The sequence below is a fragment of the Phaseolus vulgaris genome, chromosome 6 (genome assembly GCF_051622355.1).
Source record: "Phaseolus vulgaris cultivar YP4 chromosome 6, ASM5162235v1, whole genome shotgun sequence".
In the NCBI taxonomy this organism is placed as follows: Eukaryota; Viridiplantae; Streptophyta; class Magnoliopsida; order Fabales; family Fabaceae; genus Phaseolus; species Phaseolus vulgaris.
This window is the reverse complement of record NC_143503.1, coordinates 24,241,654-24,260,737: the sequence shown is the minus strand read 5'-3', so window position 1 is coordinate 24,260,737 and position 19,084 is coordinate 24,241,654. Positions and strand designations below refer to the sequence as shown.

The 19,084-nt window shown below is 33.9% G+C and overlaps 1 protein-coding gene across 1 annotated transcript; it reads left to right on the top strand.

Moving 5' to 3' along the window:
- The first annotated feature begins 13,817 nt into the window (after window positions 1-13,817).
- On the top strand, window positions 13,818-17,631 carry LOC137831445 (laccase-4). The gene is made up of 6 exons (XM_068639121.2): window positions 13,818-14,085; window positions 14,869-15,020; window positions 15,252-15,496; window positions 15,621-15,749; window positions 16,012-16,932; window positions 17,256-17,631. The coding sequence occupies exons 1-6, from the start codon at window positions 13,993-13,995 to the stop codon at window positions 17,384-17,386; spliced, it is 1,671 nt and encodes a 556-aa protein (XP_068495222.2). The 5' UTR covers window positions 13,818-13,992; the 3' UTR covers window positions 17,387-17,631.
- Window positions 17,632-19,084: the final 1,453 nt, after the last annotated feature.

The following is a 19,084-nucleotide window of genomic DNA, read 5'->3' as shown; positions in this document are numbered from 1 at the left end:
CAAAGCTTAGTTATTTATTTCAGTTAAAGCTGAGCTGGCCTGCTTGTTATACTTTAATCTGTTTTACTGTGAAAGAACAGGTTTATTCTTTGGTCTGCTGAAAGGTTTTTCACAAGTTAGTTAGGGCACCAAAGGTACAACTGAGACAGTTATTTCAGTTAGCTGAGTTGGCGGTTTTCACAAAATAAACCTGTTAAGTTCAAAAATGAATCTGTTGTTTTCATAACTGCTTTTCAACTGGTTTTTGAAAAGAGGTTAGAAACTGTTTTCTATATAAAGAAAAGTCTCTCTCACATGAAAAAAAGTGTGAGCAATTACGTTTTTGACAAAGATCAAACATTTTCCATGTGAGAAGAAGGATTGAAAGATTTTTGAAAGGTTTTCCAAAGAGATTTTCAAGTGTGCTTGTTCTAGGAAACCTTTGATCTTGGTGAAGGTGTTGGTGCAGTTCTGCAGCAAATTGAACTACTGGTTTTGAGTTCTTGCATCTTCTTTTCAGGTGTAATCCTTCCTTTATTCTGTTTTGTAAAGGTGTAAGTGTTAGTCACTCCTTGATAGGGTTTCTTGGAGTGCAAGGTGTGCTGAAATAGGGTTTTTCAGCATTGTTTGTGTTGTTCTTGTAGTGTTCAAGAACTGCTGTGTTTGTAAGTAATTGGTACTGTTTTTTAGTGGATTCCATCTTGGGGTAAGGTGAGACTGGATGTAGCTTTGTATGAGTGAACCAGTATAAAAACTTGTGTGCCTTGTCTTCTCATCCCTGCACTCATTTCTGGTTTTGCTTAATTCTGTCAAGAACTAAATTTGTTCTTTTGAAATTGAATCTGTTAATTCTGGGTTTAAGTAAGAACTGTTCTTCCTGATTTGTTAAAGCTTTCTAATCACAAACAAGGCAGTTGCATATGATGGCTTAAGTGATCTGTGAACAAACAGTCTAATCATTAAAATCTGAGGAAGAATCATTCTCCTTAAAACCTTGTGTTGAGTAAATTTGTTTGATTTCTAAGCATAGATGTATCCTTCATCCTCATAATATTCAGCTGATCTGACTCTGCTATAATCCTGTGTTGATCACAATTTCATATTGAACAAAGTCAAATTGTGCTAGAATGCTCTGAAGAATCAATCTGTTCTTTTTGTCTCTGATATACTGTAAATTGTGTGTTCTTGCGAAAATTTTATAAGCTCAATTCACCCCTCCCCTCTTGAACTTAGACACTAATAGACCCAACAATTGGTATCAAGAGCTAGGGCTTGTATTTTGCTCAAGTGTGTGTATGATGTCTGAGTTTAAAATGCCTTTTGCTGAAGGTGCGTCTATTAATAGACCTCCTATGTTTGGTGGTGTTAACTATGCTTTCTGGAAAATCAGGATGAAGATCTTTATGGAGTCTATTGACATGGGAATCTGGGATGCAGTGGTCAGTGGACCTTTTATACCTATGCAGGTTGTCAAAGATGAAACAATAAAGAAGTCTTGGTCTGAATGGAGTGAAACCGAGAAGAAGAAGGCCCAATATGACTCCTTAGCCAAGAATATCATCACCTCTGCACTGAATATGGATGAGTTCTTTAGAGTCTCTCAATGTAACTCAGCAAAGGAGATGTGGGATGTACTAGAGGTGACTCATGAAGGGACCGATGATGTGAATCGGGCAAGGAAGCACTCACTAATTCAGGAGTACGAGCTGTTCAGAATGCAATCTGAAGAAAGTATTGCAGATGTGCAGAAACGATTTACACACATTGTAAATCACCTCACTGGCCTTGGTAAAGTCTTTGACAAGGAAGAGCTTAACATTAAGGTATTAAAATGTCTTGATAGGAGCTAGCAGCCTAAGGTAACAACAATCCCAGAATCCAGAGATTTATCGAAGATGTCCACTGCTGCACTTTTTGGAAAGCTGATAGAGCATGAAATTGAGCTGAAAAGATTGAAAGAACAAGAAACAGTGGAGAAGAATGCCAAAGGAATTGCTCTAAAAACTACCATGGAACATTATACAAGTGGGGAAGAAGGTGATTCTGAACATGATGAGAACGTGAGTCTGCTCACCAGAAAATTCAGCAGGTTTCTTAGAAAGAAAAACCGTGACAGAACTCAGCAAAGAAAGAGGTATTCCAAACAACCTAATGATTCAAATTCTTCCAATTACACGTGCTTTGGATGTGGTAAACCAGGTCATATAAAAGCTGATTGTCCAAACAATCAAAATAAAGAAAAATCAGCAAGCAAGAGGAGTGACAAAGGCAAAGGTAGAAGAGCATATATCTCATGGGAAGAAAATGATGTATCCTCATCTAGTAATTCCTCAACTGAAAGTGAAGAAGCAAATCTTTGCTTCATGGTGAATGATGAGGGATCCAACTCTGACTCAGTAAGTAATTTCTCCACTGATTCTGAAAACTATGATCAGCTGCTAATAGCCTTTAAGGAAACACATGATGAAGCAAACAGGTTGGCTATAATGTGCAACAGATTGAATAGAGTAAATAGGGTACTTGAACCTAAGGTCAAAGCTCTTGAAGAAGAACTGCACAAAGCTAAAACTGAATTGATTAGTCTTGAATTGACATGTTTGCATGCATCAATTAAAACTTGTGATAATTGTAAAAAGCTGGAAAAACAGGTTGAGTATTTGTTAAAAACACTTTCAAATTTCACTAAAGGAAGAGAAAATCTTGAAACCTTATTAGGTTCACAGAATGTTGTTTTCAATAAAAATGGTTTAGGATATAATCCTGGAATGAAAGGTAATGTGAAAAAGCTGTCCAGTTTCTTTGTTCCTTCCAAAACAGGTTTTTCCTCTTTTAGTTATTCAAAAACAATGCATATTGCAACATGTTTTTATTGTATGAAGTCTGGTCATGTATCTAAAAATTGTAAAGCTAGGAGGTACCTTGTTCCTAAAGGATTGGCCAAATGGCTTCCTAAGGAAAGGTATTAATCATGCTGGACCCTAGACTAAAGGGGTACCATAAGTGCTAAATCTGTTTTGTTGCAGAAAAACAGCAGGAGAAACTAGTGGTATCTTGACAGTGGCTGCTCAAAACACATGACTGGTGATGTGACTCAGTTCATAAATTTGAAACTCAAAGCTGAAGGGCATGTCACATATGGAGATAACAATAGAGGAAAAATTCTTGGAAGAGGAGATGTTGGTACTAAAGACTCAACTACTATTGAGAATGTCCTATATGTTGAAGGGCTAAAACATAGTCTTTTAAGCATTAGCCAGCTGTGTGACAAGGGATACAAGGTCAATTTCGAAGCCAATACTTGTACAATTTCAAATGAAAATTCTGGTAAGGTGTTGTTCACTGGAAAAAGGGTAAACAACATCTATCTCCTAGACATTATAAAGAGTTGTTCTGAAAATGAGTGTTTGTTATCTAAAAATGATGAGTCATGGTTGTGGCATAGGAGACTAGCTCACATTCACACAAATCACTTGAATAAGCTAAAATCTAAGGAACTTGTTTCTGGTTTACCAAACATAAAGTTTCAAAATAACAGATTGTGTGATGCTTGTGTAAAGGGAAAACAGATTAGAACTAGCTTTAAGTCAAAAGATATGGTCTCTACAAATAAAGCTTTGGATGTTTTGCATATGGACTTGTTTGGACCATCTAGGACTGCTAGCTTAGCTGGAAACTACTATGCTTTGGTGATTGTTGATGACTTTTCAAGATATACATGGACCTTGTTTCTTGCTTCTAAAAATGATGCATATAAAGCCTTTAAGAAACTAGCTAAGGTTCTGCATAATGAAAATGAAAATAGGATAAAACAGATTCGTAGTGATCATGGGGGAGAATTTCAAAATGCAAAGTTTGATAAATATTGTGAAAAACATGGGATCATACATAGTTATTCTGCTCCTAGGACACCCCAACAAAATGGTGTTGTTGAAAGAAAGAATAGATCACTAGAAGAGTTAGCTAGGACTATGCTAAATGAATCTGGATTACCTAAATATTTTTGGGCTGATGCTGTATATACTGCTTCTTATGAGCTTAACAGAACATTGATTAGACCAATTCTAAGGAAAACTCCTTATGAATTGTATAAAGGAAGGAAGCCTAGCATTAGTCATCTTAGGGTATTTGGCTGCTAATGCTTTGTTTTAAATAATGGTAAAGATAATCTGGGGAAATTTGATCCTAAATCAGATGAAGGAATTCATATTGGTTATGCTATAAATGGTCATGCTTATAGAGTGTATAACAAAAGATTGCTTGCAGTTGAAGAATCTATACATGTTGTGTTTGATGAAACAGATTTTTCTGTGCCCAAATCTGTTCTGGATGAACCTGGTATGGATGATTTAAGAACCATTCTGCAACAGAATCAATCTAGTGAGCTTGATGCAACTAATTCAAATTCTATCAAAGAATCTATTGTGAATGCAGGACTGCCTAAAGAATGGAAGACTCCAAGGGATCTCACTTTTGACAATGTAATTGGTAAAATTGAGAAAGGAGTCTCAACAAGGAATTCACTTAACAATTTATGCAGAACAATGGCTTTTGTGTCATAGATTGAGCCTAAAAGCCTGGAAGAAGCACTGCAAGACAGCAATTGGATAACAACAATGCAGGAAGAGTTGAACCATTTTGAATATAATGAAGTATGGACCTTGGTGCCAAGAAAGCATGAGATGAATATCATAGGAACCAAGTGGGTGTACAGGAACAAGATGGATGAACATGGAGCTATCACTAGAAATAAAGCAAGGCTGGTTGCTAAAGGTTATAACCAAGAAGAAGGGATTGATTTTGGTGAAACTTATGCACCAGTAGCACGTCTTGAAGCTGTCAGATTACTTCTAGCATTCTCCAGCATACAAGGTTTCAAGCTGTTTCAAATGGATGTTAAGAGTGCATTTCTAAATGGCTACATCAATGAAGAGGTGTTTGTATCTCAGCCTCCAGGGTTTGAAGATCACAAAAAACCAGAACATGTATACATGCTTAAGAAGGCCTTATATGGATTGAAGCAAGCACCTAGGCAATGGTATGAAAGGCTAAGTGAATTTCTGCTCTCTCAAGGATATAGTCGTGGCAATTCTGATAAAACTCTCTTTATAAAGAAGAAAAGAGAAGATATCATACTTGTGCAAGTCTATGTAGATGATATTATCTTTGAATCCACAAATGAAGAGATGTGTGAAGACTTTGTGAAAACCATGAAAAGTGAGTTTGAGATGTCAATGTTAGGAGAAATGAATTTCTTCCTTGGACTACAAGTTAAACAACTCAAGGATGGAATTTTCATAAGCCAAGAAAAATACTGCAAGGAGCTGCTTAAGAGGTTTGATATGGATCAATGCAAAGCAATCAACAAGCTGCCAGCTGGATCAAGATTTTGCAGGAAAATCAGTGGATCAAACCAAGTATAGGGGTTTAATCGGTTCCTTATTATACCTAACTGCCAGCAGGCCTGACATTATGTTTGCTGTGTGTTTATGTGCTAGATATCAATCTGATCCAAAGGAATCACACTACAATGCAGCAAAGAGAATTCTGAAATATTTGCAAGGATCTAAGAATGTTGGATTATGGTATCCTAACAAGGTATCCTTAAATTTAACTGGTTTTTCAGATTCTAACTTTGCAGGTTGTAAGGTGGATAGGAAAAGCACAAGTGGAACTTGTCACATGCTTGGATCAAGTCTAATCTCTTGGCATTGCAAGAAACAAGCTTGTGTTGCTCTCTCCACAGCAGAGGCAGAATACATAGCTGCTGGAAGTTGTTGTGCTCAAACCTTATGGCTAAGGCAGCAGCTAAGTGATTTTGGAATTTTGTTAAACAAGATACCTATAAATTGTGATAATACTAGTGCCATAAATCTGTCTAAGAATCCTGTCATGCATTCTAGAACTAAACATATTGAAATTAGACATCACTTTCTAAGAGAACATATAGCTAATGGAACATGTGATATACAATTCATTGGTACTGAATTTCAACTAGCTGATCTATTCACTAAACCACTTGCTAAAGACAGGTTTCACTTTCTTCTAAATGAATTGGGTATTATTAGCTTAAATTGTCTTCTGCAGTGAAAATTTCAATCTGTTGTTTTATGTTTTAACATGTTTCGTTCCCTGTTTCAGAAATCACAGCTGTGACTAGGAAAGAGAAAGATTTATTTTTCTCTCTCTCACTTTATTGTTGACTGCTTTTACGGTTATTGACCAGCAGATCCATGCAAATTAATGTGTGGGTATCCTAACTAATTGGATTTTGTGTAGATGCAACAGATTTGATGTACCAAAATCAGGTTCCAAGATATTCTTACGTGAATCCACACCTGAACCTGCTGCACCATTGGAATAAAATTTGTAGCATATTTGTGGGATTTGATTTCTCTTCAAAATTCATTATTTCCAAAATCTGATCACATTGCCCTGAATTAAAATTTGTGTTTTTCAATTTTGGTTTAATAATCCTATATAAACCTAGCACAATTTAGCTTGTCTCTCACACCTTCTCACTTGTACTATAAGCTGTCCAGGTGCACATTGCTTCACCACAGGTTTTGCTTCTGTTTTGAGTAATAATCTGTAATGTTTTTTTTCTAGAATTGTATGTTAATATACTGGTGCAGGGAAAAACAGATTAAGCATGGCATCCTCTTCACATAGAAAGAAGAAATCCAAGGAGCAATCTCAAAGCAGCCAAGGCATCCTGGAAAACTGGTTTGCTGGAGATTCAGAGGCAATGACAAGGTTCATACATGAGACTGGCAGAAAGCAAATCAATGTACCCAAGCTGCTTGAGTTCTCATGGCTGAGAGAGGAGAATCTGATAGAAGCCAAAGACTTGCTCAAGCATCAAAAGCTGAAAGGATTTCTGGAAATGAATGGAAATGTTTATCCAAATCTTGTGAAGGTGTTTTACTGCAACCTTGAACAAGATGGTAAAAATCTGGTTTCCCATGTGAAAGGAGTGAAGCTGAAAATCACTAGGGAAATCTGGAGCAGTGTGGGTGGAAACAAATATTCAGGACTGAAAGTGAGCAAAGGAAACACTGCTGGAATTCAAGGGTTCAACAAATTGCAATTTTATAGAAGCTGTGTGAGGAATCCTACTGAACCAGTAGCTAGGTATCACGCAGGTAGCCTAACTCTAATTCCTAGACTCTTAGCTCATATAATTGCTTGGCAGCTTACCCCTAGAGGAAGTAATCATGTTGTACTTCATGAGGAAGATTTGATACTGTTGTATTGCATCATGAACCAGCTTAAGGTAAATTGGGTAAGTACTATGGTTGAACATATGCTGAAATCTGCAAGGCTACCTGATTATCGTCTTCCCTATGCAATATTTGTGTCAAAACTAATTGATCATTTTAAAGTGGACACTACCAATGAAAGGAATGACTCTATTAAAGCTGCAAGTGAAATAGATAACTCCACACTCATGAAAATGGGATTCTATAAGGATGAAGATGGCTGGGTTTTTAGAAGAAATGCTGAGCAAGAAGCTGCTCCTCAAGGAAATGAAGAAGAAGCAAATGCTGATGGTGTACAACACATGGATGAATCACCAGTACATGAAGATGTTTCTGCTACTAGTCAGAATGCAATAGTTGCATATAAGGCACCTGAGTACAGAGGTGAACCTCTGTCTATGTTTGAAAGACAAGTGCTAAGCAGGTTGGACATACTCACAGATGAGCAGAAGGCACACTATGAGATGACTTACGCCAGGTTTCAACACTTGGATGACCAACTTGAAGGAGTTCAAGTGCAGCTAGCTGAGCTCTATTACAACAACAAGTGATCCTATTTCTAAGTCTTTATCTTTTATATGTTGTTGAACAATTTGGGATTAATCTGTATTGTTTTTTATTCTGCACTGGTTTTTAGCTGTTTTGTGGTTTGTAATGAACCTCTATGTTGGTTTTATTTGAACTGTTATGTATGGCTATTATTGTTCTTTGGTACCCTATGCTCCCATTCTGTTTGATGAATCCAAAGGGGGAGAAGAATAGCCTGGTACAGGTTCTGCAGATGATATTCACAGAGGTTGCTGATATGATTCAGATGTTAAATCTGCAGGTACATCAATTCTAAATCTGTTTGTTCTGCCTTGACACCTGTGTTTTTTTTTGTATATAGGTCTGTACAGGTTTGGTCATGATCTTTCTTCAAAGCTGTGCAAAGCAAAGGGAATTTGTCTCCATCAAACAGGGGGAGATTGTTGAAGCTGGAGGAAGCTTCTTCCCTACCAAGGCTTGATATGTGTTTGATGAAGAAAATGGCTTGAGTGCTTTGAAGATTGTAATAGGTTTTTAGATTCATTTGTAATTAGGCTTGTAATTGTGTATGATTGCCTTTTGCTGTATAACCTATCCTAAATGCCTAACCAAGTCTAGATCAAGCACATGATGTGGTTAAATGGTTTTTGAAAAGCTTTTGAAAGTGCTATTAAAAGTTTTAAATCAGTACAAAAATAAATCTGTTTTATAGAGAAAGAATCGGTTTATTTCTTCTCTGTTAAAAGGCTTTTCTAAAATTCTGTTAGGGCACCAAGGCAAAGCTTAGTTAGTTATTTCAGTTAAAGCTGAGCTGGCCTGCTTGTTATACTTTAATCTGTTTTACTGTGAAAGAACAGGTTTATTCTTTGGTCTGCTGAAAGGTTTTTCACAAGTTAGTTAGGGCACCAAAGGTACAACTCAGACAGTTATTTCAGTTAGCTGAGTTGGCGGTTTTCACAAAATAAACCTGTTAAGTTCAAAAATGAATCTGTTGTTTTCATAACTGCTTTTCAACTGGTTTTTGAAAAGAGGTTAGAAACTGTTTTCTATATAAAGAAAAGTCTCTCTCACATGAGAAAGAGCTGAGCAATTACGTTTTTGACAGAGATCAAACATTTTCCATGTTAGAGTTGGAGGGTGCACTTGCATCAGTTTTAGGGACCTTATTAGATTCCTTTTTATGGAATTTGCCCTGTCGCTTCTTCGATTCAGTAGCTACGAGGTAAGCAACATCTGGTTTCTCCAGCTTCAGGCGCTCTTCTTCTTGAACAGTCATAGCAATCAACTCACTCATGGACCATTTGTCCTTCTGAGTATTATAGTTGACTTTGAAGGCTTCAAACGCAGAAGGAAGAGAAGTCATAATGAAGTGGACTAGGAAACCTTCACTGATCTCCATGGCTAATCCCTTAAGTTTACGGGCCATGTCGCTCATCATCAGGATGTGCTCGCGAATGTCGGTGCGCCCGTCATATTTTGTAGTCACCAACTTCAAGATAAGAGTACTAGCATGCGCCTTAGAGGTTCCTTGAAATTGTTCCTCCACAAAAGCTAGATAAGCCTTAGCGTTAGGTGAATCAAGAATGCCTCCTCTGATGATTGGGCTGATGGAATTCTTGATAAGCATAAGACACATCTTGTTACTCCTTTGCCATTTCTCATAAGCCATCTTATCTTCAGGAGTGCTCTTATCAGTGAGGGTAAGAGGAGCAACTTCAATTAGTGCATGATCAAAATCCAGCATCCCAAGAGTCAACATCAAGGAATCTTTCCAAGAAGAATGATTTTCACCAGTCAAGGTCTCAATTCCCATATTAGGGGCTGGTTAGACGACGAATTAAGATACTTAGGCTAAGGAAAAAGTTAGAGTGACATAGGGAAACTTAGATCTAAAGCAGGCATAAGTAAGAACCATTATGATAATGAAGTTGTGATAAAATCTATTATAACATCAAAATAATAGACTAGATTAGGTTCTACTTAAACAATCAGCTTTCACTTCGGTTAATTACCAATTATTTAAGCATAATGAACAATTATAAGTAAGGTATGTGCAATAAGAATGTGATACATCATCTTTGGACAGAAGTGAACATTAAAGCTTATGCACATATTAAGTTTGCAAAACACAAGTGCAACAAACATCGTTGGACAGAATAGAAATAATTGTGTTTTTAGGCAAATGTCATGTGAATATTTGATAATTAAGTGTACTCACAAGTAAGTGAAGGTGCTTAAATAGACTCAAATAACAAGACATAACCCATCATCGTTGGACAGAAGGGAGACTCCTGTTATTAAGTTTAAGCAAAAATTTTAATTTTAATTTTGTCAAACTTAATATATTTTTTTTAAGAGTTTAACAAAATAAGTATTTTTTAAACATAATTACGGTATCATGAGATTTACCATATTTAATTCGATAAATAAAAGGAAACGCGTAAATGTTACTCGTAAACCCGATAAGGTGAGTAGCAGAATATTAAGGATTTGATTTTAGATTTGGTCTTCAAAATTTTAATTAGATTGATATGTTTCCAAGTTTGACACGACTGCTATTTTCGAAAATAGTAATAATAATAATAATACCCAAAAATTAATAAGGCAAGAATATACTATCCTAAATAAGGAAAAACTTGGAGACTAAGATATCAATTTTTATTTTATTTTTTATTTTAGAAAAACACAATCAAATCAAATTCATTCCTAATTAAGGGAATCAATTGTATTTCGAAAATTCTTTATTCCTAATTTTCGAAAATTCATACGAACAACAAATAATGATGATGAACATAGAATAAAAATTAATTCCATTCCAAATAAGGGAATACTCACGAAAATTATGAAGAACACATAACATTCATATTAAAATAATTATGGATCTCGAAAAAATTAAAATTTATTTTATGATATCAAGGTGGATTTTTGAAAATAAGTGGTTCAATAATATACCAAAATAAAAACATCGAAAATCAATAGGTTGAATCAAAATCCTCGTTTCTTCCAAATTTAGGGAAAATGAAAGAAGAATCGATTAAGCAACATAAACGCTCTGATACCACATGTTGGATTAGGATTCCTCAATCATATCATGAAACGAGAATAATGATTAGATAATACCTGGTAAACCCGTGATCGCATGGCTGAGGGACAAAGACATGATCTTGATCGGGTTCCCCTTTAGGGTGTATCGCTTAGAATGGAATTATGTGAGCAGAGAGACAAAGAGATGAGAGGCTCGAAAATCCCTTTAGGGAATGAGTTTCGACCGTGTGATGTTAGAATATGAAAGTGTCTCTTTAGTTGTCTAGTAATCTCTATTTATAATACACCCAAGGGGAAACCCTAATTATTTATGGTAATAGTAATTACGTTCATCAAGTAATAATTACCAATAATATAATAGGATAATTATGGTAATTGATCAATTAATAAGATAAATAATCGTGAGGTGCCACATAATATTCTTACAATATAAACTTACAAAGATAAGAGAATAGTCTAAACCCCTTTCTTCAATCTTACATAATTTTCCTTTCCCAATTTAAACTTCAGTTGTACACAGTAGCTTTATAAAGATAGATCATCAAATACAGATATCAGAATATTTACCATCTAGTTTATAAGTTTCTCTCCCACTAACATAAGTCCCTGTTGCACAAGGTGACTTTACAATAAGAAAAAAGTTGTGGGCAAAGCAACATATTAGCCATCTAATGCGCACCAGAGCGTCTATCTTATATATTTCACCTGCAATAATAAGCACATCCAACACGAATATATGACAACACCTACACATATATACCCAATAACATTGCATAATTACATAGATTTTAAGCAAACCTTTTGGCATTGTATCCAATATGAGTAAGAGAATGTAGTTCTAGAATTTTTTTGGGTCATCCATATCCATACATAGAGTTGTGTTATACCTAATAATTCTTCAACATCAACATTATTGTTCTTAAATATAATACTATTCATATTCCTATGGTTTCAAATTATTTAGACTATAACTATCCACATCCCTTTCCATATTTTATTTTGCTTTCCATTTAGTTCAAATAAATGGAATTGTTGAAAATATTGAATTAAATTCATATGGTGTCTTGATTGAATTCCAACCCATCTTCCATACAAAATTTGATTTCTTACACCTTACAATGAGATTGGTACATTTTCATCTTCAAATTTGACAAAAATACACGCAAAATATTAGATAATACTACAATTGTCTAAAGTTAAAACAACATTTTTTTTTTACTTTAAGATAACATTTTTTAATTGTTGTTTAAGATTAAAAATGGTGCAATTCCTCATTTAAAATAATTATATTGGAGTGACAATAAATACTATAAATATGTTAGTCTCTACCAATTTTTGCCGAGATAAAAAAAAAAGTTTCTACCAAAATAAATTCAAACCTAACAATATACCCTCTCTTATATATTTCTATCATCAATTAAAATTAAGTTATATGCACCAAATTATGAATTCATAAAGAATAGAATTAGCTTTCTTTAACCGGACTTAATATAAACTTTATAAAGAAATTATTTTAAAATGTGTAGTTAATGATGGGAGGTAAAACCATAAAGAAGAGTAGTAAATCAGAAAGACGGCAGAGGTAAAATATAAAAGTGAGAAAGAAGAAGAAAATCAAATGAGAAAGCAATTCCTCAAACCTTCTTTCCTTTAGCCTTGAGGAAGAAACTTCTTTGGTGCAATCTGCCATGCCTATCAACACTTTGCTGAAAACCATTGTTCACCAATAATGTAATATACCTTTCTTTAGTTTAAAATTCCCAATATCATCCACTATCCTACCCTCCTTCAAATCTATTTAAATCTATATACATATGAACTTCATCTTAATAAATAGCTTAGGTTTTTAAGAAAATTAATTGTGGTCATCAAATCAAAACTTCATAATCAACTGTATTCATAAATTCTTATATTAACCAAATAAACTTCATCCACTGCATTATTATCAAGTGCATGGATCAATAGTATAGAATTGTTCTGACGTGTAAATAATAGTTGAGTTTGGGTTAGCACATTTTTATGTTATTTTTAGTTTAAGTAGAATCTAATACCATCAATAAAAAATCTTGTTAAGATACACTCTAAATGATTATGATATTATAATAAGAATTAACACTAAGAAAAATCATGAAATAAAAACCAATTTTAGAGACAAAAAATAATTAGTTGTTATAGTGACTAAAATAGAGACTATTTGAGAGATTAAAAAAATAGTTTATAAATTGATATCTAATTAACAACCAAAGTTTTTGCTATTAAATTTAGAATATAAATAATTGATAGTTAAAATCTTGTTAGCTAATTAGATACCAATTTAAAAACTATTTAACAATAATAAAAACTAATTTAAAAACTAATTTTTGTTTAGTTTTTAAAATAATATTTAATTTTTTATAACAACTAATTATTTTTTTTTTCTAAGATTGGTTTCTATTCCATGATTTTCTTGTAGTGTAAATTTTTAAGTCTAACTTAATTTTACAAAATTGGCTTATAAGATAAATTTTATCACACTTTTATATTATAAAATGTTGATATTGAATTTCTAACCATCTGTCTATGAAGATTGTACGAAGTTGTTTACAATGTTTGATTATATCTTGTTTATATGAGAGAAAAAAAATAGACATTTTAAAAAAACTAATTGCTGAAATCTCCAAAGACAAACTAGAAGATACGTTATGTACACTTAAGGGGTTACATATATATATTCTTAATTTGTCATGCCGTAAAGATGAAACTGTATGTCCATTTCATAAACTGGTACAAATGTTTGTTGAGAATCGTTGTACTTTACCCTATATGGGTGGACCAAACCAGCGTCTGAGTCTGACCACTCATTGCAGTAGAAAGGAACAGAAAATAAACATCACCCCAGAAACTCAATGAACTAGCTTAGCTTCAAAAGGTGTCCTTGGTTGATAACGACTTTGTGTAATACGCAAGAAAAAGGAAAAATAACAGAAATTTCTGGATTTGGTTTCTCATTTTTATTTTGGCTTCTTTGTGCTTTATAATATGGACCTTACATCTTAACTCTTAAGTATCCCTTCTACCAACTTGTTAAAAGGGACATTACAGCAGAGAGTAGCTCTTTATAAGCTTGTCCTTTCTTCTCTATCTTGCAGTGCATTCACGACTGAGAAGCTACTGTGAGATAGAGAGCTCAAAAGGGGTGGCTATGGCAGCGTTTGGGATTCGAATCGTCTTATTGCTTGCAGCTTTCTTGCTTCCACTATCCGTGGAAGCTATGGTTCGCCACTACAAGTTCAATGTAGGTGCATTATTATTTTATTTTCATTTTGTCGTGTTACTCATGCAAAGCATATAGTAGGTTTTGTTTGGGCAATAAGACATGAAGATAAAACCTGCAAGAAGAACATTATATATACTTTCATTGATCTATTTGTCTCCATGCATGTAAAAGAAAATGTATATGTTTTGAAAAGTATATGATGATCATTGCTTTGTGTTATCTTTTTCTTTGTTCTTCCACTCGATTGAATTTTAGATTACTACAGAAACGTTTGAATGCAAGAGTTTACAGCACCTTTTTCTTAAAACTATTCAAGTTTTTTAATGACTGAATTCTGAGTAAATTTGTCTAGCATGTGAATGAACTGGCAAAATATTTAATTTGCTCAATTGACTTTTTAAAAATAATTGATGACAGTTAGGTCATGGTTTAATAATATCTAGTATAGTTAAGACCATCACCTGTAAAATTTAAGAGTTGAGACATATTTTGGTGAGGAAATAAAGACATACAATATATTTTTATATAGTTGACTAAACCAGAAAGGATAAGTGAAGCCGAGTCATAAAATCTTTGTAATTGGTTCAATTTAGCCTATATGGCTTTGTGCCTACCATGCCATGCCTTTACCAAACAGCAAAGTGAGTGTGAATTTTTTAGCAAGTCAATGTCTTAAATTTGGTAGAAGTTGCAGTTGCACTTTTTTTTTCCCTCTTTATTATTGGTCAAGAGAGTTGTTGCAGCAAACTAACTCCACATTCCTGTATGGTGTAACCTTTAGTTGGATGGTGTATTTCACAGGTGGTGCTGAAGAATGCCACAAGATTGTGTTCAACCAAGCCCATTGTCACCGTAAATGGAAAGTTCCCAGGTCCCACCATCTATGCTAGGGAAGATGACACTGTTCTGATTAAGGTGGTCAACCATGTCAAATACAATGTTAGCATCCACTGGTGAGTGTGCTAGAGTTTTCTTGTTCTAATCTCTGTTATATCTGTCATTCATTATAATATTAACATTTAATCAGAATGTAATGTCATTGTAAAACATTTTATACTAATTGTTGGCAAATTAGTTATTTTTATAATAAGTACTTTAAGATTATCAGTGAACCGTTTGAAAATCATCAAGTAAATTAAAGTCTTATTATATTAAAGGTTATTGAATGGATTAAAATTGAACAGGCATGGTGTGAGACAAGTGAGAACAGGTTGGGCTGATGGGCCAGCATACATAACACAATGCCCAATTCAACCGGGTCAGGCCTATGTCTACAACTTTACCCTTACAGGCCAGAGAGGCACACTTTGGTGGCATGCACATATCCTCTGGCTTAGGGCCACTCTCCATGGAGCCTTGGTCATCCTACCCAAGCTTGGAGTACCTTACCCTTTTCCCAAACCAAATATGGAACAAGTTATCATACTAAGTAAGTTCTACTACTCTTTTCTTGTGCTGTTACACATATTGTATAGTCATTTGTTATGAACATATCATAATAGTGTAACATGATAGAAACCATAGTATACTCTCAATATTTGAATTTGGTTCAGGTGAATGGTGGAAATCAGACACTGAGGCTGTAATAAATGAAGCTTTGAAATCTGGTTTGGCACCTAATGTCTCTGATGCTCACACAATCAATGGTCATCCAGGACCTGTCCAAGGCTGTGCTTCACAAGGTAAAGTCAGATAACTAAACTCTAGCCTTTTGGTGTGATTAGACCAAGCCAATGTGACTCAAAAATTGCAATTAACAAGTTCTACTCAATAGTTAAAGCCAAAGGAAAAAAAATGGAAAACTCAAAAAGTCACATCTTATTTTCTCTTTATTTTTGGACTTCAAATATTTGTAAGAAAAATGTTTGAAAACAAAAAACAATGATCCTTAATTTTCAGTTAATCCAAACATGCGATTGACAAATAACTTTCTTTGGTGTGCAGAAGGATTTAAGTTGGATGTTCAACCAGGAAACACCTACTTGCTAAGAATCATCAATGCTGCACTCAATGAAGAGCTTTTCTTTAAAATTGCTGGTCATGAACTCACTGTTGTTGAAGTTGATGCAGTCTACACAAAACCATTCAAAACTGATACCATTGTCATAACACCCGGCCAGACCACAAATGTGCTTCTAACAGCCAAACATGCAGCTGGAAAATACTTGGTTGCAGCCTCTCCTTTCATGGATGCTCCTATTGCAGTAGACAACAAGACTGCCACTGCCACATTACACTATTCAGGCACCCTTAGTTCCAGCCTCACCACCCTCACTTCCTTGCCTCCCAAAAATTCCACCATTCTTGCTACCAGTTTCACTGACTCTCTCAGAAGCTTAAACTCTAAAAAGTATCCAGCCAGAGTCCCTTTGAAGATTGACCGAAACTTGCTCTTCACTGTTAGTCTTGGTATCAACCCTTGTGCTACTTGTGTGAATAATAGCAGGGTGGTAGCAGATATCAACAATGTTACCTTTGTGATGCCTAAAATTTCTCTTCTCCAAGCACATTTCTTCAAAATTAAGGGAGTTTTCACAGATGATTTTCCTGGAAATCCTCCTGTATTTTATAACTTCACAGGAACACAACCATCCAATTTAAATACCGTGAATGGAACAAGGCTATATAGACTTGCTTACAATTCTACAGTTCAATTAGTCTTGCAAGATACTGGAATGTTAACACCTGAGAATCATCCTATTCATCTCCATGGCTTCAATTTCTTTGTAGTTGGTAGGGGACAAGGGAACTTTAACCCCACTAAAGACCCCAAGAAATTTAATCTTGTAGATCCTGTGGAAAGAAACACAGTTAGAGTTCCTGCTGGGGGGTGGACTGCTATCCGATTCAGAGCTGATAATCCAGGTAAATTTGTCAATTCTGTCATCTAAACGTAAATTTTGATTCTAAAAAAATTGTACACAAAGACATAGTAATTTGGATTTCACATTTTTTAAGAAGAAAACTTCAATACAATTTTTTAAGTATTGTTTATATTATTCTTTAATCAGAATTAAGGTTTTCTTTGGTAACGAGTACAATAATCCCTTAACACAAACTCATATTACTTATGTTACTCATGAAACTCTAATTTTGATTCAAGAATAATACAAACAACACTTAAAGAATTATATCCAAGTGTTTTTTATGTTATGAATTATATGATAAATGGTATTATGTTTTGTTAGGTGTCTGGTTTATGCATTGCCATTTGGAAATTCATACAACATGGGGACTGAAGATGGCTTTTGTTGTGGACAATGGTAAAGGACCAAATGAATCTTTATTACCTCCTCCAAGTGACCTCCCCAAGTGTTGAGAAAGTTACTAACATTCTATGCACAATGAGGAAGGGAAAACATAAAGAGAATTCTGTATGCCAAAGGGAAGAACAGTCAAGGCTAATAACAAGATTTTTATAGAGTAAAGAAATCAGAAAATGCTCAAAGTGGAATAAGACCAAATCAAGTTGGCATGTATTTTTTTTTTGCTTTTTCATCATTTTTTTTTATTGTTTGTACTCATTTTTCACCTTCTTGAATAATATTTTTTGCTTTAATTATACTTATAACTATTCTTAATTCATCACAAAGTTGTTATTATCAAAGAAAACTAATATTAATTGTATCCTTTCTATTTAAATATCTAGTTTTTATTTTGTGTTTCATTCTAGTTTTTATTGACTCTTCTATTTTTTTTAGTTAGACCTAGAAAAGGCCTATTGTTTATATATATTTTCATCATTTGTTTTGATTTTAATAGAAAAATCACAAAAAATATTCTTTCTCATATATTTTTCTTTTTTATTTCTATCTGTTTTTTTTTTTCATAATAGTTATTGTCAAAGTATTGTTTATATGTTATACTAATCATATGCAGAGGAAATTCTATTTGAGTTAACTTTTTTATCAAAGTTAGCGTTAGCCAGTACTTAATTTTATATATTTAAATTCATGAAAAATGTTACAAACATATTTTATAATATAAGAAACAACTTTTTGGGGTCAACTAATGTCACGCCTAATAACAATTTCAAAACGTTATTGCTGAGGAAAAAAAAAACAATTTCAAAACGTGATTATGGGTTACATAAAAATTGGTTAGATCAATCAGTATCAAACTATACAATAGTTTTTATTATTATTGAGATTTATTATTAAAAAAATAGGAGGTTCTATTTTTTATTTGGTACATTGTGTAGTTGCATTGAATTGTTGTTTGTGTAAAATTACGAACAAGCTCAAAATAATGTGGCCAAGCATCGGAAACCGCGTAGTTTTTTTTCATGGGCCAAAGTCCAAAGAAGATACACGCTAACAAACTTTGAAATCAATTCATGTAGGTAGCATATAATTTGGGGTGTTTCTTCCTGCACCCCTACATTTTTTAAAATACCAAAATTAGCCTTGTTATTTTTATTGGAAAAGGCACTGTTATGGGTTTATATGTTTCTGGAATGTGAGTTCCGAAAAACCTATGGATTGGTGGATCTAGAATCTATTTTTTTAACTTATGGATTGGTAATCTAAAATGTATTTTTTTTACTTATAAATTGGTGAATCCATAATGCAGTTTTTGACTTATGAACGGTGGATCCATAATGTATTTTTTTATTTTTGATGTTTGGTTGTATTTTTCAATAATTTGTTGGAATTTCATGGTAAAATGTAAATTTGTAGAATAATAGACAATGACAAAGGATTTGTTGAACTTCATTATTAATTAATTTTAGGATTCATTGAAAAACATAAACATTCTTATGCAATCTCCAAAGCTTAGTCTTTATATGTAGTTATGAGGTTGTAATCGAATTCATAAGTTGTCAAGAGTTACTCATTCACTTTAATATTATACTTCGAGTATTTCTTCAGTACCCCTTCAATATTCTACAATCCAGTGAGTGATTCACTGGTGCCAGCTTATTGATTTATAAATTTGATTACAACTTCATAATTACATATGAAGATCAAGCTTAGCGATTGGATATAAATGTTTATGTTTATGTTTTCCAATGAGT

Coding starts and splice junctions, on each gene's coding strand:
- LOC137831445 (XM_068639121.2), top strand. CDS start 13,993: ATGGCAGCGTTTGGGATTCGAATCGTCTTATTGCTTGCAGCTTTCTTG. Junction 15,750..16,011: donor CCAAGGCTGTGCTTCACAAG/GTAAAGTCAGAT, acceptor TTTGGTGTGCAG/AAGGATTTAAGTTGGATGTT. Junction 16,933..17,255: donor ATTCAGAGCTGATAATCCAG/GTAAATTTGTCA, acceptor ATGTTTTGTTAG/GTGTCTGGTTTATGCATTGC.